The sequence below is a fragment of the Penicillium subrubescens genome (assembly GCF_028828155.1).
Source record: "Penicillium subrubescens strain IBT 31985 chromosome Unknown utg000002l_segment0_segment0, whole genome shotgun sequence".
Lineage (NCBI taxonomy): Eukaryota > Fungi > Ascomycota > Eurotiomycetes > Eurotiales > Aspergillaceae > Penicillium > Penicillium subrubescens.
In genome coordinates, this window is record NW_026643152.1 from 2,087,126 (window position 1) to 2,110,303 (window position 23,178).

At 49.5% G+C, this 23,178-nt stretch overlaps 9 protein-coding genes across 9 annotated transcripts; 5 read left to right on the plus strand and 4 right to left on the minus strand.

Moving 5' to 3' along the window:
* Window positions 1–173: 173 nt before the first annotated feature.
* Window positions 174–2,504, minus strand: cog6 (Golgi transport complex subunit COG6; the record flags this gene model as incomplete). Its single annotated transcript, XM_057148082.1, has 2 exons — window positions 174–2,156; window positions 2,223–2,504. The coding sequence occupies 2 exons, from the start codon at window positions 2,502–2,504 to the stop codon at window positions 174–176; spliced, it is 2,265 nt and encodes a 754-aa protein (XP_057011736.1).
* Window positions 2,505–2,659: 155 nt separating this feature from the next.
* On the plus strand, window positions 2,660–3,550 carry N7473_002143 (uncharacterized protein; the record flags this gene model as incomplete). Its single annotated transcript, XM_057148083.1, has 1 exon — window positions 2,660–3,550. One exon carries the CDS (start codon window positions 2,660–2,662, stop codon window positions 3,548–3,550), a length of 891 nt encoding a protein of 296 aa, XP_057011737.1.
* Window positions 3,551–3,765: 215 nt separating this feature from the next.
* On the minus strand, window positions 3,766–4,183 carry N7473_002144 (heat shock 9/12 family protein; the record flags this gene model as incomplete). The annotated part of the gene is made up of 3 exons (XM_057148084.1): window positions 3,766–3,805; window positions 3,892–4,084; window positions 4,150–4,183. 3 exons carry the CDS (start codon window positions 4,181–4,183, stop codon window positions 3,766–3,768), a joined length of 267 nt encoding a protein of 88 aa, XP_057011738.1.
* Window positions 4,184–4,822: 639 nt separating this feature from the next.
* Window positions 4,823–6,899, plus strand: N7473_002145 (NYN domain-containing protein). Its single transcript, XM_057148085.1, has 2 exons — window positions 4,823–6,078; window positions 6,138–6,899. Exons 1-2 carry the CDS (start codon window positions 5,008–5,010, stop codon window positions 6,750–6,752), a joined length of 1,686 nt encoding a protein of 561 aa, XP_057011739.1. The 5' UTR covers window positions 4,823–5,007; the 3' UTR covers window positions 6,753–6,899.
* Window positions 6,900–8,587: 1,688 nt separating this feature from the next.
* On the minus strand, window positions 8,588–9,779 carry N7473_002146 (DODA-type extradiol aromatic ring-opening family dioxygenase; the record flags this gene model as incomplete). Its single annotated transcript, XM_057148086.1, has 5 exons — window positions 8,588–8,701; window positions 8,779–9,025; window positions 9,085–9,371; window positions 9,437–9,465; window positions 9,557–9,779. The coding sequence occupies 5 exons, from the start codon at window positions 9,777–9,779 to the stop codon at window positions 8,588–8,590; spliced, it is 900 nt and encodes a 299-aa protein (XP_057011740.1).
* A 744-nt stretch (window positions 9,780–10,523) lies between these two features.
* Window positions 10,524–12,682, plus strand: N7473_002147 (Major facilitator superfamily domain general substrate transporter; the record flags this gene model as incomplete). Its single annotated transcript, XM_057148087.1, has 10 exons — window positions 10,524–10,736; window positions 10,793–10,945; window positions 10,993–11,306; window positions 11,367–11,398; window positions 11,461–11,650; window positions 11,709–11,982; window positions 12,051–12,133; window positions 12,209–12,291; window positions 12,383–12,414; window positions 12,482–12,682. The coding sequence occupies 10 exons, from the start codon at window positions 10,524–10,526 to the stop codon at window positions 12,680–12,682; spliced, it is 1,575 nt and encodes a 524-aa protein (XP_057011741.1).
* An 862-nt stretch (window positions 12,683–13,544) lies between these two features.
* Window positions 13,545–15,418, plus strand: N7473_002148 (Major Facilitator Superfamily protein; the record flags this gene model as incomplete). Its single annotated transcript, XM_057148088.1, has 6 exons — window positions 13,545–13,688; window positions 13,743–13,757; window positions 13,827–13,887; window positions 14,021–14,101; window positions 14,168–15,097; window positions 15,165–15,418. The coding sequence occupies 6 exons, from the start codon at window positions 13,545–13,547 to the stop codon at window positions 15,416–15,418; spliced, it is 1,485 nt and encodes a 494-aa protein (XP_057011742.1).
* Window positions 15,419–16,198: 780 nt separating this feature from the next.
* Window positions 16,199–17,145, plus strand: mog1 (Ran GTPase-binding protein MOG1; the record flags this gene model as incomplete). Its single annotated transcript, XM_057148089.1, has 2 exons — window positions 16,199–16,275; window positions 16,476–17,145. 2 exons carry the CDS (start codon window positions 16,199–16,201, stop codon window positions 17,143–17,145), a joined length of 747 nt encoding a protein of 248 aa, XP_057011743.1.
* Window positions 17,146–17,561: 416 nt separating this feature from the next.
* Window positions 17,562–19,672, minus strand: N7473_002150 (SprT family zinc-dependent metalloprotease; the record flags this gene model as incomplete). Its single annotated transcript, XM_057148090.1, has 2 exons — window positions 17,562–18,663; window positions 18,732–19,672. The coding sequence occupies 2 exons, from the start codon at window positions 19,670–19,672 to the stop codon at window positions 17,562–17,564; spliced, it is 2,043 nt and encodes a 680-aa protein (XP_057011744.1).
* Window positions 19,673–23,178: the final 3,506 nt, after the last annotated feature.

A 23,178-nucleotide genomic window follows, 5' to 3' on the forward strand; every position in this document is an offset into this window, starting at 1 on the left:
AGGGAAAACATTTTGCGACATACTGTTGGCATGCAGCGTGCCTGCTCTTCTTCACACGCAATTTAGGGTAGCAGGAAGTCAGCAAAGGTCATGATAGATAGTGAGAGGTGTATGTACAAAATATTCGGGTTATTTTATATTCAGTCGAGGTACACTACCAGCCCAATACCGAATCAACTCAACAGCACACGAATCTCGCCAGTGGTCCGAGGGAACAATGACCGCAAGCTCCACTGGTCCTCTTTATCATCCTCACCCTCGTCACGATCCTCCCCTGCCCCTGGCCTCCGCGAAGATCTTCCACTCCGACCACTGATGACACTACCTCCCGTTCCGAAGGTCACTTGGGTCATTCCTCGTGCTTCATCAGCAGCAATGATCATGCCTTCGACAAACTCGAAATCGCGACAGAATGCCTCGACGGCATCCTCAGTCACACTTTGAACGAGGGAGGCGCTCTGCACACGCTTGAGGTTATCGGTAGCGTCCATGAGAGCAGATGGGAGGAAGTCATCCAGTTGTTGACTCGATGCAACCAGAGACTCAGGTTGGAAGGCAGCGAGGCTAGCGAGATCTGCAAGCTGGGGCTTCTGTTGATCGGGCTTGTCAGACTGCTCGTCCTGTGTTTCTGTTTCATCATTGACTGTCCTGGAAAATGGCTCCAGGGCTTCGAGAAGAGTCTGTAGCCCTGACGTCTCGAGAAGAAACTGGTGCTGAACATCGAGAAGGTTTGTGCGAAGAGTAGATAGGGCCGTGGACAGAGGTGCGATATGTGTTGCGCTAGCAAAGGAGAACGGCTGGACGGTTGCGCGCGCTGCGAGAATAATATTCGTGCGGTAGATAGTCTGCGCAGTAGTTTCTTTCAGTTCATCCGATGATGAACGAGCCAGCGTCAGGAAGGGGTCGAACGCGGCACGAAGCACAGGAGTAAACGGATTCTCGCTGTCAGTTTCAGCCGGCTCGTCCGAGCCCACCGAGGCTTCGTGGGATTTCATGAGAGATAATAAGCTCTCCAAAGCGTCCAGCAGGAACTCTGGAGGTGACAAGTCATCTGGGGGGGCAAGGGCAGCATGATCGGTTGAGAGAGCGCCAGCCTGATCGCGCATCAATGTCTCGAAATGACCAAAGGTAAACTTCTCCAGAGCTTGCATCAAGTCGACCAGGTTCGACTGTGGGCCAACCAGTTTGGCAAACGTCGTACGGTAGAAGGAAAGGAGGTTAACCACTTTATAGCAGGTCACAGGGTCATCGTGCCCCTGAATCACAAGCTCAACTCTCTGTCGGAGGGACCGAGAGACTCCTGTGAGATCACGGTTCACCAGATCGCTAAGAGCCTTCCGGCCATCAAATGTAACCTCTTCGTCCTCGTCGATACGTGACCAGGGTTCACTGCTCAATCCGGCCTGAATACCTCGCGCAAGCTCTTCTCCATCAGCGACAAAAAGAGCCTCCAAAGCCTCCCTTTCCGACACAGTCGTAGAATGCACCCATGCAAGCATGTCACCAACATATCGCAACGGGTCATGCGCCGAAAATTCAATCGGCTTGACGCTGCGATCGCCTCCGGCGCCGGCTCCAGTAGCACCGGAGATAGCATCTGTCAGCGCATAGTGGAACGAATCCGAAAGTACGTAATCACGCGCCTCAGCGAAGAAATCCAGACAGCTGTGGAACAGGCTCGGCTTCTCTGCCAACACCCGCAATGCGCGGCGGATCGAGCTACTGATCCGAGGATCCTCAAGGTTCAGGGATTGGAACTCCTTTTGGATCCACCGGTATAATTTCTGGTAGGCAGTGTTGAGATATCGAGAGCTCAGTTCCATGACCTCTAGGCCCAATCGTTGGTTTTCGCCGCCGAGAAGAAGCTCGCAGTCGTGGTGCACTTGCTTTACGCGGGCTAGTATATCAAAGAAACGGTCATCAATAGGCTCTTCAGCCGCCGTAAGAACCATGAGATCCTCTTCGGGCACCAAAAAGTGCTTCGAGAAAGCATCAAGTAACCGTTGTTTTGTCTCGGTGCCCTTCTTCTGGTCCATCAATGCGGTGGCTTCTTCCAGCACTGGGGCCGTCTCTTGCTTGGCCTGGTCGATATGTTTCCGCATTTCGTCACATGTCTGATTGAGGGCTGAAATAACGCTTCCGATTCGTTTCAATTGCTATTGTGCTAAGGCATTAGCTTCTTTGGGGGCTTCGATGCGAACGCGGTGCGGAGAGATTCTTACCTCCGCTACATTGCCAAAGTCTTTCACGATCTCCGCATTACTATCAACGACTTCTTTCTGCACATCTAAGCGCAGCTGACGCCTTGTCTCCGGAGTATTGTGAATTCCTCGCACACTCAAGGTTTCCAGGGCATCGCGGATGTCGGAGTCGGCATACGACGCGGAGAGCACGGAGCTCAGGCGATTAGACAATGCCGTGGAGCGTTGAGACAGCGGCGGGGATATTGGAGATGACGCTGGCGACGAGCCAGTGCTGGCACCAGCAGGAAAGTAACTGGTCATGATTGTTGACTCGCAATGCCTCCTCGGTCTCGTCAGGCGGGGAGAAAGGACAGCTTCGCGGGCATGGCTTAAGGTCTGACCGCCTTCCCCGTATCTTATCGGAACTGCACTAATTAATCCAAACAACAATCGACCCCTCAACAAGAGGTTGCACAATGGATTCGTTCCATGATGGCTCTCTTGCCTCCCCTACGAAGGCCCGCCAGGCCGCTATTCAGGCAAAAGACTGGGCATACGTGAACTCCTGGCTCAGCCGACAATATGCACCCAAATTAGTGCCCCATTTCGAGCGCAATGAAAATACCCTTCAAGTTCTCCTGACATTAGCTGCGGCCAATGATGCTGCAGACGAGGAAGCGAATCTCCAACACCGTGCCCATGAAGAAGCCGTGCAAACCTTCAAGTTACGTGAAGCAGCCGAAGCAAATGACCCTCATGAACGGCAAAAGAAGGAAATTCTGGACGAAGTCGAGATGTGCCTTGACGAAAGAGGCAGAAACACTCTAGACGATCTTACCGATACAGCAGTTACCCTTGGTGACACCTTGAACCCTACGCCCGAGGATCTGAGCCAGTCAATTGTCGAGCTCACAGCAGAAGAGTTCGATGTGCAAGACCAAATGGCAAAGGTGGATATGCTGCATCGATACCTCCAGAAGGAGCTCGTCCGGCTGCAGGAAGACCTAGAAGAGCTCAGGTCTGACAAAGCATACGAGACACCAGCAGATACTCAGAGCTTGACGTCGGAGTGGGTGCGCGGCACGAAGGTGCTCAGTACGAAAGTTGGGGAATATCAGGACCGCATTGCATCACTCGAGCGGAATCAGCCACGCGGTCCTACCATTGACGAGCTCATGGTGGAAGAAGAGCATGTCATCCGGTTACGGGAGATTGTTAGGTCTTTCGAAGGTCGTGTGAAAGCTTTCCATGATCTACCCAAGGATGTGCCAGGAGCTCGAGCACGATACAGAGAACTAGAGCGCGAGTTAGGCCAGCTCACGCGACAGCGAGATACAATGTTTGAAAATCTTGTCGAGCGTCGATGAACTACGATATTCAACTACAACTTGAGCAATCCTACGATGTTTCATGGACAATAAATATGTAGCAGTGATCTGCATTTCAAGTTCGTAATGTCATAAGACAGCAAAAGCAAAGGTATCGTCCGGGACTCATCCTTGAGTCATGAAAACAGCAAATTCAGCAAAGTTGCCGAGAAGCCCAGACTGGGTCAACTCGTGGAGGGTGCATGGCAAACACCTTAGTTGTTCATGCCGAGGGCACCCTTGACCTTGTCACCACTGTCAAGAAATGTGTTAGCCTGTTGTTGGTTGCTGGATGATTTGCCTGAAGGACAACTCCTTTGGCCGGGAGGGGTTTTTCTTACATGGAGCTGGTGGCGCCACCGTGAGCCTCATTGTCGTGGGTACGCTGGCTCTTGTCGAAGGCCTGCTGGGTGGTGCTCTTGCTGTCGTCGGTCTGGAAGCCGCGAGCGACACGGTCGGTGGTATCGGTGAAGGTCTCCTTGACCTTGTCCTGGGTGGACTTGCTGGAGTCAGGAGTGATCTCCTCCTTAGCCTCTGTTGGAGAAAAAAAAGATTAGTATCCAGGAGTTGGCCAGAGACACTTGAAGTTCATCACGTACTGGTGGAGAAATCCTTGCGGCCGGCGTCAGACATGATGATTGATGGTTGATGGATGGTTTAGATCTTGAAAGTTGATGAAGAGTTGAGGTTGTAGAAGTGGAAGAGTTGATGGAGGAAAGAAAGATTTGCTTGACAACTAGGAGGTTTATATACACAGATGGTTCCCATGTTTTCCATGTGACACCAAACAAAATGACAAAACAACATGACGTCGTGCTGTTGTTTGCGGATATAACAAGTTTGTTTGATCTACAGTGTGCTCATACTACCTGGACTACCTTGGCTGGATGTCGAAAGTAAGAACAAGCATGAATCGTGGATCGCTGTACCACCGAATCAAAGTAGAGTCTGGGGAGTACCGCAACATGACGTGTTGTCGTGTTGTCAGCCTGCCCGGATCCGAAGCTGGTTGATATTGGCCATGACGTTGGAATGACTGCGATGCCAAGCTGACTAGAGCCGTCTGGAAATGCCAAGATTTCTTAGTCATTGAAGCAGAGTCACATGACTGAATGGCTGACAACATCATATTGATGAGTCATCAAAGGTATCTTTCCCGATATGGACTAGCTCCGTCCGCATGAAACAAGCAGGCGGTCACCAGATGCAGTATTTTCCCCGATCCAACCCAACGCCACCGCATCTCCGCAATCCCATCTGCTGCCCAGAATGCTTTCTACCTGACTCACAACATGTGTGTTCGCACTCTGCTTCTTACATCTTTGCGAAATGCAATTTAGCTTGGATTTTGGTCGCTCACATCGTGACTTCTTCACAATCCTCCACACTTTTCCTTCTCTTCTCAACTCACCGCCTCCAACCTCCAATCTAATCTGAATCCACCGCCAACCCTACCAATGCTCGCAACGGGGACCACCGAGTCCGCCTCAAATTGGGACTTTACCCAGGTGTTTGACATTCTCAAGTCTCCCACCTACGGTTTTAATGCCCGATTTGCTCAAGAGATCAATCGCTACTGTTCTCCGTCCAGTGACGGACACTCAAACCATGGCCTCACCCCCAGTGCCAACAGTCGGCCCGATGAGATCAAACGTCAGCGAAGCTACCCAAAACTCGGGGATTTTGGCTTGATCTGGGACCTTCTGAACAAGGACTCACCATCTCCGAATAATGATTTTATGCCTGCAGAGTCCCCGCTGCCTTCACTCGATCGACACTCGGCTCTCACGATTCTGAGGCAACCTGTCCATGATGAACACGCCAAAGGGACAATCTCAATCCCTCGCAAGTCTGTCCCGGTAGTAAAGCTTTCGACACCTTCTGTTACCAAAGAGAAGGACCTCAACCGATCTTCTCGTAATCCACCAACCCCCTCTCAACAACCCATCTCAATCTTAAAGCGCGCTGCCGGCGGCCATCCTATCGAGAACGATGTTACAGCTACATCGTCTCCCCAGACTCTACCAAGGGCGATTGGCCATCCTTCCAAGCCAACAGAAATTTCCAATGTCAACAACAGGACCAAGGATAATGGCAAGGTCACTAAGTCTCATCTCAACCCCGAACCAATTCTTTCAGAAAGTAGCACCGGCGTGTACTCCGACTCGAGTGCTGTTGTGTTTGATCAGCCCATCACCAAGAAGTCTGGAGTCCTACTATTCGTTCCAACCCAGGTGGGCAGTCGCGATGAACGAGGCCACCACGAGGACACTCCGCCATCATCCTACGACGAGGCTGACTGGGGTTTCGCCTCGAACACAACCTCGAATACCGCTCAAAACATCATTATCACCTCCGCCGGGATCCAAGTCCTTCCCGCTGCTTACGAAACTGCATCGGAGCGCCGATTCGGTTTGGTGACAATGCTTCTCCGGGATTTCCCTGAGTACGCTCAGCTTGCATCGCAAGTGTTGTCCAAGAAAAGTGTTGAACCCCGTCCAATCCATGTCTTCGTTGACATGTCCAATGTATGTTTCTTTCCTGTGCTTAACTGCCATTCACTACCGAAGCTGACAATTCTCTCTAGATTATGGTGGGTTTCCACGATTCGGTGAAAGTCTCGCGGAAGATCCCTGTCACCACCCGGATTCGTCGTCTACACATGTCCTTTGCCAACTTCTCTTTGATTATGGAACGAGGCCGTCCAGCTGCCAAGAGAGTCTTGGTGGGTTCGGATCGACTGCCTTCTATCACCGAGGCAGAAGAACTCGGTTATGAAGCCAACATTTTGGATCGTGTGCACAAAGCTAAGCACACGAAACCACGCCCCTCTAAGTTCCGCAAGGCCCACGGGTTTTCAAACAACCCCACATCCGGACCTGAAACGGCCGGCACGGCTGGGGAGCGATGGGTTGAACAAGGCGTGGACGAAATTCTGCACCTGAAGATGCTGGAGAGCATTGTGGATACCGACGAACCGTCGACGATTGTCCTGGCGACCGGCGATGCCGCGATCGCTGAATACTCTGGTGGTTTTATGCGTATGGTTGAGCGCGCTCTTCAGCGCGGCTGGTGTGTGGAATTGGTCAGTTTCTCCCTGGTGACCAGTTATGCGTACCGGCGGAAGGAATTCCGCGAGAAATGGGGCTACCAGTTCCGCCTGATCGAGTTAGACCCCTATGTGGAGGAACTCTTCGATTGAATGATGCGAAAGTTCAGGTCGATTATGGTTTGGGCTCATATGCCATTTTTAGTCTTATGGTTGCATAATCTTTGAAATCAGATTAATGGTATCCCTATTGGGATCCTATGCTTCCTAAAGTGTATGTTTTGCTAGGTAAAAGGTTGGGTGTATGCAGCTATAGACCGGATGATTTCTGGCGGGTGAGGCTTTCCTATCTAAGCTCCCGCCGCTTTTATACATAGGCGGCTATACGTACCATTTTTCCTATGCCATGTGAGGCTTTCCTATTTTAGCTGCCGCCGCTTTTATGAGGGCGCTCCAAGTCAGACTTGAGTATATTCCAGTCCGGGAATCAGACTCACTGAGCTGCCCTTGGCCATCACTGATTACTCAGATATTCATCGGAGACATCTATTGAGCACCCAGTCGATGCTCAGCCCACACCCAAAAGAGCGCTTTACCCCACAGTCCAGTTTATCTTCTGACCTACTTTTTGATGGACCTCATTTTCACCATGCCCCTGCTTTTTGAGGTATCCAACCATCCAATCTCTTTCCTCCCTCAAAAAATTACCAACTAGGGCACGATGGCTCAATAATAGAGGGCTTAAACTTTCTGCCATGCACGTAGCCATTTTCCAGCTACGCGAGTTAGAGATCTCGTTTCCCAGTGGATTAACCTAAACCAGGATCCTACCAAGCCTTAGCCCCAATCTGGAACTCGAACAGGAGACGAGCGTTCAGCACTCGAGAAGGTACGTCAATCTATCTGCACTGATTAACTATGCTGGTCATTGGTGCACTATTTCCTACTGGCCATCTGAGTTTGTGGGCGGTGCTACTTTCGGTTGCATTGCGTTTGTCTGCTAGGTTCATTGTATGACCGCTGAACATAGTCAGTGTTCAGCGGACTGTGACGAAGCCGAGGTAGATTAGGTAGATTCGGCCGCTGGGGAAGAGTGGAACCTCGGCCAGTGTGCTCAGCACTTGTGGATATGGTTAATCTATCCGCACTAATTAGCTATGTATGTCGTTAGTGGACTATTGCCTACTAATTATCTACGCCTTTTAAGATATATTCAGCTCATACTTTCCTTGTCACCCTTGGCAAGCCACTCTCGACCGATATCTTAAGAAAGGCCCTCAGTCCCTATATGTCTACCCCTGATGATAGTAGGTAGTACGCCATAAACTAGATTCTTTATATATTGAGCACCTTTTCAATCTCGGTTAGTGTCTGAGCTTTTTGGTGTCATCTTATTGATAGTCTGCGTAGTCAAAGTGTACTTGCTTTTCAACCCTGCTCTTCTGCATTGCTGAACACTAGCTAGTTGTTCAGTCTTGCGGAACCAGGTCCATCTGGTGACCTAATCTCCTTGCAATGTGCAAACAATGGTTTGGCCAAATATATCAAGGTGTAGACAGCAGATAATCTGACATTCTGCGAGCATCGCTCGGTCATTACTTCGAGAATACCCCGCGCCTACATCAGTGACTCTACGGTATCATCATGCCTGTAAATTGCGGTCTAGATACGAATATAGTGTTTCTAGCAACATCTGTAATTCTTGCTTTCCGAGCTAATTACGAAGGTCTCTTTAGCCATATATGCACACTCGAAGTTTACTGTCCATAAGAATAAATCCACTTGTAGTTACCTCTAACGCTATACTTTTCGTAACATTTGAAGTCGTGGATATTTATCACTGCCAACCCAGCATGATTGAAACGAAACGTCTTCAGGAATCTATGAGGCGGGGCTCTGATCAACAAGTAATACAGTATCCGTTATTTAGACAATCCAAACCCCGCACCCGTTGGATAGAAGCCAATCCACACTGCACTGAGCTCCAGTCAAGCAAAGCGTAGATTCAAATATGACATCCCCGGTTCCACGATATCCACGCCGAGGGGTTCAACCTCTGCATCACCCGCCGCCCCGGCGGCAACCAAGAGGGGCGTGAAATGCTAGAGGCTCAACTCATTAGTTGCTGATCCAGTAACAAACAGTATATGGTGGCGCTTGATAGATAAACGGTACGCACCTCGACAGTTGGATGAGATCGCTTGAACTCATAGAGCTCCGTGAGCTTCAAGAGCCCCTCGCGTCTTTCCTTTGCGGCTCTTTTCGTCACTGCCTCTCGTAGATGCGTGTCGAATGCTCTTGACTCGGCGAGGACCTTAGCCGACGTGGCTTCACGCTTCTCCTCGCTCAGTGCACTCCTGATTTCATCGATTGAGGCAAAAGAGTGGACAGCCATACCTGAGCCGAGGATCACATACCCCTCATGACTATCATTAATCTATCAACATCACATTACAGGAAAGGACCATGCTCGAATACAACATACCGCAATGCCCCTACAACCTCCCCTAACCGAATCTGACTCGCCAGATCATACCCATGAAACGTCGAAACCTGAACGACAGGAATATCTAGTGGAGTCTCCTCGGGAAACATAACTTTAAAGGGGACCCAAACACCATGATCGACGCCGCGCTCGACGCGCTTTGCTTTGATCCCGGCTTTGACGAGATGCGACCAGACTTGCACTGCGAGATCTGGGGCGTCGTGGTGTGGCCAGTCGTATTCGTAGACTGATGTGCGGGTGTCGTGGAAGTCATTGACGAAGTCGTGCTTTGGTATTCGTTAGATGATGGCTTTTATGGTGAAGGGGCGGGATAGGGTTAAAAGACGCTTACTTGGATGTATGTATTGCGTTTGACGTTTACTAATTTTTCCGAATCAGTGTTTGTGCTCAAATACCCTGCATGAGTGTGTTCTTTCTTGGCAGGATAGATTTATAGACAACCCGTTCTCACCTTCAATAACCCCCGGCCCATGAATTTCACCCGCTTCGAAATGGCCACTGAAGACAATAAGCGCCTTGGGTCGCGGAGAAAGGGATAGAATCTCCTTCCCAATATATCTCAAGTTATCTTGGACAGTTTTGTTGTTAGAAGACTCATTGAACAGTAATCCGACCCCGGCATGACCGATGAAATAGGCCGGGTATGCCTGAGAAGGCTGGACTGTGGAAGGCATCGTGCTTTGGCTTTGAGGATGTGTCTGTCTGTATTCAATCCGGCGACAAAACTAGAACTTCTATCTTGTATCAGCCGTTACTTATATTTGCAACTCCACAACTCGTCGGTAAATTGTGCCGTCGTAGCGAACTTGGGCGTCGCGTATATTTGGTCAAGTATGGCGTCAACGGAGTTGGAGATAATCTGAGAGGGCACTTAAAAACGGATGCAACAGATTATAAATACGCATTCTATCCGAGTATATTGGAAGCAAGTCATATTAGAGAGTATATTAATTATGTGTGTTATGGTTTTCCTCAACATTGGGTTAGGGCTTGCGGCGCCTCGCTGGATGTGCATCGAGTCTTGCGACTAAGCCAGACTCAATCCCTCAATCAAAAGCCAGCCTTATTACAAACTAACTTGCTGCATCAAAAGCTCGGGACTCGGCTTTGGAATACTTCCCGCGCCAGTCACGACATAATCTGGGCATAAGATAATATCCGACCCCAACGAGCTGCCCTTGTCGCCGTGTTGGCCAAGTCATTTAGCGTATTTTTATCGTGCATTTTTAGTTAAACAACTCCAGTTCCACAGGACCGTTCCTTTTATTTAAGATGTCGACGTCGTCTCCAATGGTCCAGAAATTTTGGGGTTACGAGTCAAGCACTTGATGTTAAAACCTCGTCGCGCTTTAACAAGGACCGTTGGTTGACTACCATCTCTCCAGTTCCAGCAAGGTACCATTGACCACTCTACCGAAATGGCCGAAAAAAGTGTTGTCGACTTCAAAGTCGATCAGCTTTATCCTGGAATTACAGCGCCTCCTAATAGCGAGCAGAACGATGAAGAAGAAGAGGGTACTCTCTCTCAACACATCCGCAAAAATGGCGAACAAATCCTCGTCACTTGGAGAAAAGAAGAGGAAGTCCACATAGTCAGAAAAGTCGATCTTCTGTTTCTGCCTATCTTCTCTGTTTGTCTCATCTCAGCTTCGTCCATTTCTACACTTTTCCTGCTAACTTCTCACAGTTGATGTTCACTTGGATGGCCATTGATCGCACCAATGTATCTGGCGTCCTCACATCGACCTTCCTCTCCGATACAAACATGACTCGTGATCAAGCTAATACTGGCGTCTCGCTCCTGTGGCTCGGCATCGTCCTGCTCGAAATTCCTTCCAACGTAAGTCACCGGCTTCTTATGCTTTTGTCTTATCTAATATCTCCCAGATTGTCCTCCACCGCATCGGCCCCCACTACTGGATCCCCGCCCAGGTCATAACCTGGGGCGTGATCGAAGTACTCCAGAGTCAAGTTACTAATGCCGGCGGGTGGTACGTCGCGCGACTGATCCTGGGCGTCGGAGAAAGCGGGTTTATTCCAGGTGGTCTGTATACGTTGTCTAGGTGGTACCTGCCCAACGAGCTTACGCAGCGGACTGCGATCTACTTTCTCGGACCATCAATTTCTGCGGCGTTTGGCTCGCTGATTTCGGCGGGGGCACTGGAATTACATCTTAAGGGGGGTTTGAAGGGGTGGCAGTGGTGAGTTTCTTTTTTTGTTTTACCTTTATCTTTTTAGTGCTTTTACTCACTGGAGCGTAGGATCTTTATCATCTGTGGTGTTTCTACTATAGGTAAGTCAATGATGAAACTTGAGAAACTTGAAATCCTAGCACAAAGCTAAGGCAGAATACAGCCACTGGTGTCCTTGCTTTCTCCGTCATCCCCAAGTCCCCCCACCACACAGGGCATCTCTTCGGCGGCCTCATTCGCATACCTGGCTGGCTCACCGAGCGCGAAGCCGACATCCTCGTCGCGCGCCAAACACGCATCGCGGAAAAGAACCAAGTAGCCGGACTGACATTGAAAATCACCTGGAAGGACATGTGGGTTTCCCTCGCCCTCAATTTAGCTGCCAGCCAATCCACTAACGTTGTGTCACAGAACCGACGTCCTCCTCTCCTGGTCCACATGGCCCTACCTAGTCGTCTGCCTAACAGGCCTGCAATCCGTCAACGGGCTAAGCACCTGGGGTGCAACAATCATCAAGTCCCTCGGCTTCAGCAGTATCCGCGCGAACCTCCTTAATGCCCCTGGGAGTCTGTTGGGTGCATTCTTCGGTATCATCCTCTCAGGCTTCGTCGATCGGTATAGTCGTTTCGGGTACGGGATTATTTTTGCCGCCGGTTGGACGCTTACGGGGCTTATTGCGCTTTATGTAAGCTTCATTTCATGTCAATTTTGGGTGTCTGATCATGCATGAAGTGGGGGACTGGCGACTGACAGCGTGGGCTATTGCAGCATCTACCGGTTACGAATAAGTCGTCGTGGTCGTTTTACGCGGCGTATGTCGTTACTCAGGCGGCACCGTGAGTATCCTCCTTCCTCCCCTTGCGGATAACCTGTTGGGAAAATGAACTAACACCTATATCCATGTGACACAGAGGCTGGCAGCCAATCAACGTGACCTGGCTCTCGCTGAATTTCAAGACGCCTCAGAAGCGTGCGGTGGCGTATGCGGTGTATAGTAAGGGTCACTCATCTACAGTCTCTATCCTTTATCAGCACCAAGAAACCAAATTAACGGAGAATTCCCTTAGTTGGATGCTCAAACTTAGGCGGTACATACGGAAACCAGGTATTCCGCGCGGTAAGCCCTCCCCTGGTTTAACCTAGCCTCCCTCAGACGCCCTTACAATCAGCTAACATGTTAAAAGAGCGACGCTCCCCTTTACCGCAAGGCCTGGATAATCTGTATCTCCCTAGGCGCCGTCTGGCTTGCTGGTGTAATCTTGCAGACAATTGTCTTCCAGTGGGCGAATCGCATTTTCGCGAGAAAGTTAGCCGACAACGCGGAGTTGGAGAGGGAGGTTGTCCATACAGATAAGCGGGGACAAGGGTATCGATTCTACTGGTGATCCTATACGAAACACGGGCTTGTTTATGCTACGAGGTGGGACGTATGAGAATATACAGATGGGGTCTACCTATCTAATAAATTGTGGTTCATCAACACCTGGAATATTAGTGCTTGTTCATGAACTGAAGCTGGCATAGTAGTCCATGTATAGCGCCCGGGACATACCAGAGGTAGAATGTATGCCAAACACACAACGAGCATACAAGCTCCACATTCTTTCACCCTCCTCTTCCTCGCTATGTTAGCTTACCCTAACTTTAATACTTCCCTGGAAGGCCTCTATCAGTCTACGCATTGCTGCCTGGCCCCCTACCCAGGCGGGGACGCTAGTGTTTTGAGGTAGCTCAGACCACTCTCCAGGCTTAAAATATCGGTTGCTACACTGCACTAGTAAGCCCGTAGAGACAGGATTTAGTTGAGTATGTGTTCCGGTACGCGTGCGCAATATAGAGAGAAGTTACCCAGAGTAAGACTAACGGTCTTCGTGTATGTTCAGGCTTAGGCTCAGTGAACAAATATCAACACCGGCTCAGACTAAGTATTGTCCGTCCGCTCCGATGATTCACATTCGCTAGGCTGATTAGGGCCTAGAATACTAAGAACAGATTCTGACAGGTCAATAACCCTTGACCATATTAATTGTGCCTATTCTGGGAGCCTATATACACCCATGCCCTACCCATAACAAGCAACTCCACATGTCACTATCTCCGTGTATTGGGAGATAGTCATCTCTATTACGAATAACGCATCGAAAATGCCTTAATTTTTCTCTGTTTCTAGTATCTATTCCTTCTAATTCCTCACACCCCCCTTCTCATTCGCTTCCTTTGCTCTTTTTATTCCTCTCCTGTGCCGATATGGAGTCCAAGTCAGAGACCACGGTTAATCTTCCATGTAGTTGCAATGGGGAAACACCTCCCTGTGATAGTGATACTGTCGAATATCCCAGCGCCTTCGGGGCAGCTTGCGTCTCTATTGGTGTTGCTCTGGGCCTCTTTTTGGTATGAACCGTCGCTCTTAATTGTAACTAGCAAATGCTAACGCCAATGTTCCAGGTCGGTTTAGATTTGGTAAAAGATAGCTCATTCCCTCTTTCACTCGCCTCGTGCTTACGTTTCTTATTATTTTGGTCGCAATAGACTATCATTGCGACTGCCATCCCTCGCATCACTGATGACTTCAAAGGCATCAACCTCGTTGGTTGGTACGCTTCGGCCTTCTTTATTGCGCTGGCTTGCTTCCAGCCCTTCTGGTAATTACCCATTTCTTTCTCTTCACACATTGAGTTGTTTGCACCTCCTACACAAGTTGTCCTAACTCAAAATTCACAGAGGCAAGGTATATCCTTTCTTCTCGATCAAGTTTACCTTCTTGGTCGCCGTTTTCATATTTGACTTGGGCTCACTGCTTGCAGGTAGGCAATCAAACGCTGAATCCACATGGACCACGTCCCCGAAACTGACTAGCTTGCATCATGTAGGTGTTGCGCCTAACAGCACCATCCTCATTATTGGGCGAGCTATCATGGGTGCAGGAGGCGCAGGCATCGCTTCTGGCGGATACGCCATCCTAGGAGTCGTTGTGCGCCCACAGCTTCGGCCTATTTTCACCGGCTTCATCACCACCGTTTATAGCGTTGCTAACGTCCTCGGTCCTATCTTAGGCGGTGTCTTCACGCAGAGGACGACTTGGCGCTGGTGCTTCTATATCAACCTGCCAATTGGCGGCACCGCTGCTTTCATTGTCTTCCTGCTGTTCAAACCCCCCAAATCCACCCGTCAAGCCAAGATTCCGCTGAAGGAGAAATTGTCGCATATGGATCCAATTGGTATCGTGCTCGTCCTTGGCTCTCTTATCTTCTTCACCCGTGCCCTCGAGGTAGCCGGTATCTACAAGGCATGGAACTCAGCTGAGGTCATTGGCTTGCTCGTCGCGTGCCTCGTTGCTGCAATAGCCTTTGTAATCTCAGAGTACCTCCAGGGTGACCATGCCCTCTTTATGTCGCGTCTTCTCAGACAGCGTGTCATCGCTGTGAGCATGGCATACGGCTTCTTCCACGAGGGAGCTTTTTATCTCCTACTCTATTACGTCCCAATCTACTTCCAGGTCGTCGTGGGTGTCTCGCCCTCCGAGGCTGGTGTCCACAATCTCCCACTACTCATTAGCTGCGGGATAGGCTCCGGGCTCGCGGGCATCCTCGTCTCGGTCTATGGCCATTATGTCCCACTCATGCTGTGGGCAAGTGCTGGCGGCTGCATCGGCTCCGGCCTTATCTACACCCTAAGTACGACGTCCCCAACTGCCGCGTGGGTGTGCTATCAAATCCTGGCCGGGCTCACCTACGGGTCTGGCCTGCCGCTGGCCATCATCGCGGCTCAGGCCAAGGCCAAGCCCTGCACACTCTGGCCGTGTCAATCTAACTAATTACTTGCCCTAACCTCCAGTTTCCTTCTGTGTCGGCTCATCGACTTCCCTAGGGGCTGGTCAATCCGTGCTGAGTAACATCCTCTTATCGAAGCTGCCCTCCACGGCACCTAGTGTCGACCCGCTGAGCGTTATCGCCACAGGTGCTACTGAGATCCGCCATATTTTCCCCGCTGATGCTGTCCCAGGCATCATGCAGGCCTATCTCTATTGTCTGCGCGCTGTCTTTTTAATTACCACAGCCTACGCCGGCGTCGCGGTTTTCTTCGCAGTCGGTAATAAGTGGGAGAGGCTAAGATTGAAGTAGCAAGGTAAGGGGCGTTTGTGTAAGCTACTAGGCTCCCTGAATAGCGAAACCGCTAGAGATATTTCCTTGTAGACTGGACACAGAGAGCAAACTCCTTCATTAGCTGTATCTGTGACTATAAATGCACAATACTGTCACCTAAAATGGAATTAGTATAGTACCATAGGGTAGCAAAAGGCAGTAGGACATCACCAGGTAAAATTTTAGAAATTTTAGTCAACCCATACTATGAAGTAGAATACCCCAAAACACCATATTAAAAGCGATAAATTACAACTTCATATATAAACACCCAGGACTTGAATTAAATCTGGGGTAGGTGTAGTACTACTGTAGTACCGAGTATTTTGTAGTGGGGACCATAATTGATAACTGAGAGGCTCAGAATTGAGTCAACCGCTCTACCGCCAGCCAAACAACCACGTCATTGGGCGGACGACTGACTCCCGCGAGTTGCTGCCTCACACTCCTGTCGACATAAAATCAGAGTCGAAATCCCTCTGAAGCTGATCGACCTTTGATATTCCCAAATCACTCTGTGCGCTATTCAATTCCTTGACAAGTTGATCCAGCATTCGCCAACCGGAGAAGTCCGCAAGGAAAATTAAGCTCGGAAAGTCACGCAGAAGCTTGGCATCAAACTTCTAAATCGAAGAGCTTTGCAATTACCCTCTTGAGGTGGCTCATTGAGACCGGATCAATATCCTGAACGACGACCTGCCGAGGACGATCAATAGGCTAGATACTTGCTCTTGCTTTCTAGAGAAGCTCTGTTCAGTCATGGCTCAAGTTGCCGAGCAGGACTTTTTCGGCGGGGCGATCCGCGGGGTTGTGCCGCAGCGCTGGATTGATGGAAGGTCAGTATATCCATCTCCAATGTTTAACATGGCCCTGTATTCCCTTCACCATATATTTCTTGGTTCTCTACATCATATACCCAAGATTTGGACTTTCCCAGTCATTCTACTTGACCCGGCCTCCCATTCCAACTCACTGCCTTCCACAGCCCCAAAAAGACAGAGAGATTTTCAAAATCAACATACTAACTCCACGATAGTGACCTCCGTGAAATTCCTGACCACCAAGAGCTCTTCCTCTCCCCAGAAACACTCTCAACCTTCATCATCGAAATCAACCAACGCGTATCCCAGGAAGAAGCACTCAGCACCTTCACCACCTTCAGCCACCAACACCCAAACCTGACCGCCAACAGCGGCACCGCAGCCATCGCCAGCCCCGAAACAATCGACCAAGCCGCCGCCCTGCACCACCTAAATGATCTATGCGACGAAGGCGACGCAATGCAAATCGTCACTCCGCCCACGCGCGTGAACCCGACTCGCCTTGCCGCGTCCGCGCCACCCGGTTCATCGCTCAGCGCGTACAAGGGCGTTGTCCAGTTCTTGAGTACTTCGCGTCGACGGGGTGGGCGGGTTCATGCTGCTGTTAATGGGACTACTGAGGCTATTACGGACGCGGCTGTGGCTGGGGCGGCGCTGAATGGGACGTCTGGGGCGCCGCCGGTCGCTAAGGTGACGTGCCATTATTTGATGGTGCGGTTAGAGGCGCAGGAGACGGATTTGTTGGTGTTTTTCAATGTGCCTCATGAGGAGTTTGATAAGAATGGGGATGCGCGGGGATTGTCGAGGGAGGAGAATGTTGCGGAGGAGACTGTGAGTGCGTTGGTGGGTCAGTTGGAGATTCGGGATTGGGGTTTGTTTGTTTAATTGGTTTGATTTGGATGGGATGGAACTCGGATGGTTATTGATGGATTGGTTTTTGAGGGTATTTTGACGGGTATGGTGGACACTTTGGGATATGAGAGTTGGGAGTCTAGTCCAAAAGAGCCGTTGATTAAATCATTAGCTAGTGTCTTTAGATAGTCAACAAATAATATTAACAAGTCCAATCAAATAGCTTTGTCTGGATCGAATGAGGACAGTACATGATCAATTCTGTATTCAAATGAAACAAATGGCTCAGCCAAGGCATGCGCTAATTCAATATGCAGGTATGCTAAGGGACATGAGCTGATCGAAATGCAAATATGCTGAGGGTAAAGAGCGTAGTATCGTAAAATCTTGCTTCTAGCAAATGAAAATGGCAGTTGTGAGGTTATTCAAATGGTGCGAGCTCAACGTGCTCAGAAGACAAATCCATCTAGATTTCTTGTCACATCATCCAAAATCTTCCTCTGACCGGGTGTGGCTGTGCTCTTCTTAGGTGACACATTGCGAGGCTTAGGCTTGGTCTGCTGCAGTACGCCTCGGCAGACACCGCAGCGAGAACGACCCGTGTCGATGCTCTTCGAGTGACGACAATATTCTTGACCGCAGGACATGCAGTTCCACACGTACTTGTAGTCAATCTGGTAGGTGTGCTTCGTCGTTACGTTGATCTGTCCGCCGTAGATAGGGTGATCCCTCATGACTTCCGCGCACTTCTTGCCCCAGCCCTTGAAACTGGCGCCGTGGGGATTGTCGTGGACGTTGGAAACCATATAGTTGGCGAGGTGGCAGTACTCGTGAGCAAGTGTGTTGATGAGTCTGTTTTCATCATCAATGATCTTCTCGGCCAGCTCGATCGAGGCATGGTGTCGGATCTTGCTCAGACCTCTTGTCTCGCCATTTGGTCCATGTGAAACCACTCGCTCCCCTCTCCAGCGAGCCCGACCGGCGGTTGTGTTAAGGGTCTTTGACCAGGTGATTGTGACGCCACCGGTAGGCTCTGCAAGCCGGCTGACCTCTCCTCCAGATGCAGCTTGATCGAGGGCGTTGAAGAAGGTCTGTGCCAACTCGGCCTTCTTGCTGTTGAATGACAGTCGACGAGCCTTGGCCGCTCGGTTCTTTTCCGCTTCTGCCTTTTTGATGGCTGTCTTGCTGAGAGGCTTCGGTGTCGTCGGCATCCTCACGTCCGTCTTAGGAATGAGCTCGATGTCGCTGCTGGAACTAGATCCCCGGCTTCGATCCTGCTCGTCCTCGGAATCGTCAAAGTCTTGTAGCAGTTCAATCACAGTGCGACTAGTAGACTTTTCCTTGCGGGGAGAGTACTGATCATTCCACTTATTGGTTTCTTCTTGGCTCCAGAACGCATCAACAGTCTCGCGATGAGGAGTGGCTGGAATTCGAATCTTGCCTTTTGTTGGGGATTGCAGGTGGGTTTGTTTGGGGCTTGAGGGGGGTGTTTCCAGCTTCTTTCTTGTTTCTCGTGGTTCTTTTGGCGAACAGTCTAGCTCTATTATAGAGCTGCATGATTGTGATAGTCAGCAAGAAACCATCTTATCTAAATAGACGAAGACATCTTGTTACCCTACCGTGTAGACTTTGTTTCCAGCTGAGATGTCGGTTCATTGTCGCCATTTAGATCCAGCGAGTTGAGCTTTGAAGTGAGGTTGAAGTCTTCCTGAGACACTTGTTTAGGGTTACTTTCAGTCGATGAAGATAGCCTCAGTGTTTCGGAGATTCTGGGCTCCAGTCGAAAGGGTGCTTTCAGCGGCGTATCCTTCAGATGCTTCTGTTCGGTATCGTCATCAGGTCTTCTCCCTCTCATCAATCTCTTTCGGGTGGATTTTGGGGGTGGAGGCGGCGTTGGAATCTTTTCATCTTCTGTCTCGGAAGTTGATGTCTCATGGAAGCTGAGATCTTCATTGTCACTAACAATGAAGTCATCTAGAGAGTCAAAGCTATTGTCCTCACACTCTTCCCCTGTCTCGGATTGTGGGCTCTGTTGCATCTGGGGGCTTTGGGGGCTCAAAGGTGTACTGTCTGCGCGGCTTCTTCTTGGAGTTTGCGCCATGTTTCGTCTTGTCGGAGACGCTTGTGGAGGGGCTTCCCTTGTTGCTGTGTGTCTCTCCGGTGTGTTCTCCCCAATGTCATTCTCCTTCTCAAAGTCGTCTGTCTCCAATTTGACGATAGGCCTCTGGCGCGGTGTCTGGCCGACCGGGAGGAGGAGGGAATTGACATTTGCAGCTTTGAGGGTCCTGGTTTTCTTTTGCTTCCTAGGCGAGCTATTTCCACTCTCAAGGATAGCGCTATCATCAGAGAAGATGTCAAAGACGGCGCTGGATCCCCGACTGTGCCGTTGCGATGAAGCTCCGGATTGTGTACTCGTGCTGCTCCCGTTGGAAGACCTCATGTTGCTGCATTGCTGATCGGTGAAAGGTTGGTGGGCAGAAAGTCGCTCGGTTCGTTCTTTCAAGCTCTTTTTCCTCTGGATAGCACTGTTGAGTGGATTCGTCGTGTTGAGTCGTGCCATCGTGGTTGGGCTTGCGGGGGAGTGCTGGGTTTGGGTGCAGTGTTGACTGGCCTAATGTCGCGACCTCCGGATGAAAAGGACTTTGTTCAAGCCAAAGAGAACAAAATGTGTCTCTCCGGGCAGCGTGTAGCCTTTGTATCTTGTTGCTTTGGACAGGGAGTTCAATGTGGTTGGGGGACAGAGTTTCTTCAACAAGATGAGCCATCAAACGGAGAACGGTTGGCCCAGTAACCACGTTTTAAGTAAAGCGCTAGTGCCGCCCCAACATCTTCAACGCAGTCTGCAGCACTCGTCAATGAATGATTAAACGGGGTACGGGAACTTGCAAACAATGAATCCAATAGTTGGGTAACTAATGGATATAAATGGAGATATTTGTTTCCAGGTACTGGAAGGGGTTGTTCTTTGTTGCCGGCCGTAGGTGAATATATACGCCACCGAAATCTTCAGCCGCTTCTGTATACAAGAGACCCAAATCAAGCAGAACACAGCATACCAAGTCGAATAAACGGTATGCTTTTGCCTCGGAGAGTTCTATTTATTCTAACAACTATATTCCAACTCTGATTTCCAACTGAATTGCAAATGGTGAAGGTTAGTGACACATCACACAGCAGAACGGCATAGAGAGCTAGCCAAAGTGGGAGCGAAAAGGGAATCAGTCTTGTGTCTCAGTTGTACATCCATCAAAAACTAAAATTGGTCAGATACTCTTTACCGGTGAAATTTCCATGTATTTGACAAGGATCCATCACTGCGGAAGACCGCGAGGCCATAATAGTGCTCTCCCACCCTATCGATCGGATTCATACAAAAGCGTGCAGCTTGACGTAGGGTACTTTCCGTGACTTGTTACATAGAATTGATCGACTGCACCAGCATCAATAAATATTTCTACGGTATGTAATTACAAATCGGGCAGGGAGTCCATCTTGAGAGTAAAAGTCCTGTGATTTATCTATTACCCTCGGCGGCTTCTAACTCGAGCTTATCTCTACCAGGCCATAATTATTGCATATTGGACTTTTTCCAGCAACCATCAATTGAGTTTTGAGATGGTGTAGAGCCTAGAGAGTGAATATCTGGATGAAGGCTTATTCATTTTGGCAAAGAAACCTAATGATGATCTCATAGTTTTGTCAAGGACGAGCTGACGGGTGTGGGTTGAAGGGATATATATCTGGTGTCACCCATCGGTTGCTATACGATTCTACTACTCGGGCTTCACCTAGGCGAGAGCTATCTCTACTAATCGCCTGAGCGACTGATAGTTTGGCCTGGCTTTCCAAAATTTTAAACAAGCACTTTGAAAGGCATTTACTAAAAGGACATGTCCAATACTTCAAGCGTATGGTGGCACAGCTACATTCTGACCGAACCAACATCGCGCCCGCCCAGGCTGTTCCTCCTGAACCTCATATAATGGAGAGCTTAGTTGCACAATGATGTAATGCACCCATCAAATGAATCCAATCGCCCATTGGGGGAATTCAGTGTCAGCCTTTAGATACCTCTGACTCGGGTACTATGTAGGTGCTCATTGCGAGATTGACCTGAAACCCACAGACTGCAAGAGACTCTGCCTGACGCGAGGTTCCATTAAGCTGCAAAAACATCTCTATCAGAGTCGCCATCTACAATTTGTTTACGAAATCGAGTATTTCCAAGCAGATTTGCCATGCAGCGTCGAGGAATGGACCATCGCGTCCGAATTATGCGGATCTCATCCAGACTTCTGAGCGTTGAACAGGGAAGAAGCGTTGATCGCAAGATCGGCTCTCCGGGCATATTTGGACCGCCATGGTTTGCACGTAACCGGAAGCCGATCACTTCATTCTCTCGCCATGCCTCTCCGGAGATCAACATCCCTTGCCTCTCAGTCTTCCATCGCGTAGCAAGAACAAACATCAAGACACCCAGTGGTGGCTGGGTTCAAGGCAAAGATTAAAGATTAAAGAAGAAGTGAACTAGCGTACGACTAGGAAAGTAACATTGATATTCGATTGTTCATATCGGAGGTACAGCACTATGAGCTATAAAATCGCTCAGCACCTGCGAATTTAGAATTTAGACACGTATCAGATCCCGCTTCGGGCGGCCACGTTGAAATATGCTCGGGCATGCTGAATGTTGCATGCATGGCGAGACTTTCTGATCGTCAATGCAGAGCGTTGACGCAAATCTGACCTGTTGCCCCCGATCTTGTCCTTCATCCTTCGACCGTGATTGTGTTACTGACGAGTAAAGCTATTGGCTGTATGTCACGTAAATGGTGGAGGGGACAGACGGAGGATCATCAGTTTGGTTTGGGCACAGCCTTACCGATGACTAAAATTGAATGTGTTAACTAAATCGACTCTTGTCTCTATGTAATTGTCGTAGGAGGCCAGTGTGACATTTCAATTCCGAAGCCGTTCTACATATGCACTGCTACATACATTACAAATCTCCGTTGTAACGCACATGAATACAGTTCTCCATACTATAGTCAACTTCCCCTGACCAGGGGGCATATGCATAACCTACCCGGAGACATCCGCGATACAGATACACATCTTCAGCGCCAATGACGGTAGTGGTAGTCCTGTATTCTTCCGTACTGTACGAGAATCTAACAAACACTTCACGATCGCGGCCATGAAACCTGGCCTCCAGCCACATTTAAGCCCAAAGAGGCCAAGGGGGATCTAAAAAACACCGTATGAAGGTTCGGGTATTGAAAACAAGCGGGCCAAATAATACAATAAACTTGCAACATTAGGGCAAGCCCACGCCGCCAGCGATCTCGACTACGCTCGAGACAGGTTATTTTTGGGATTGGCGATCGGCCATTAAAGGAGGAACCCCGGGCTTGAAATAATCATGGAGACTTCTGGTTACCTCCCCGGAGAATGGGGAAATTGAATCGAGAGAAGTAGGTTTGAACCACTGTCGCAACGACTGTTCCGCACCAGCAGTCGAGCACGAAAAGACAGGCGAACTGGACATGGAAATTGGAGATTTGGTCTCCATTTTCATGCAGTGGATGTATCGTTCCTGCGGCCGACTTGCATCACAGCACCAGCGAATCCTGTTATGGCTGGAATTACTAAGTCCACTGAACGGGCTAATTACAGGCTGTACGGTCGCGCGTTCGGCGCGACGTGTCTGAAAGATAACAAGATGGTAGCCCAATCAGTTGATAGTTTAAGTCTGTCTAGCAAGGATGTTCTTCTTGTTGAGGCTCGGAGTATATGAATGTCCATTCATTTCATCATTCCCTCGTCCTACGGTAAGCGTACATAGCTAACTAAAGATATATGCTGCACTGAGTACAACAATACCATCAATTTATTAGCATGCTCCAAGTTTAAATAAGTACATAATCACCGGTAGAAAATTCAAGCAACCAGATCACAAACGCCTACTAAATGCATGATATTCGCAGCGCGTTGCGTATGCTGGCCGCCGACCGACTTTTGGCTGGACCGTGGCAGGCAGTCCCAAGTCGAGGCTTGAAATCAGAA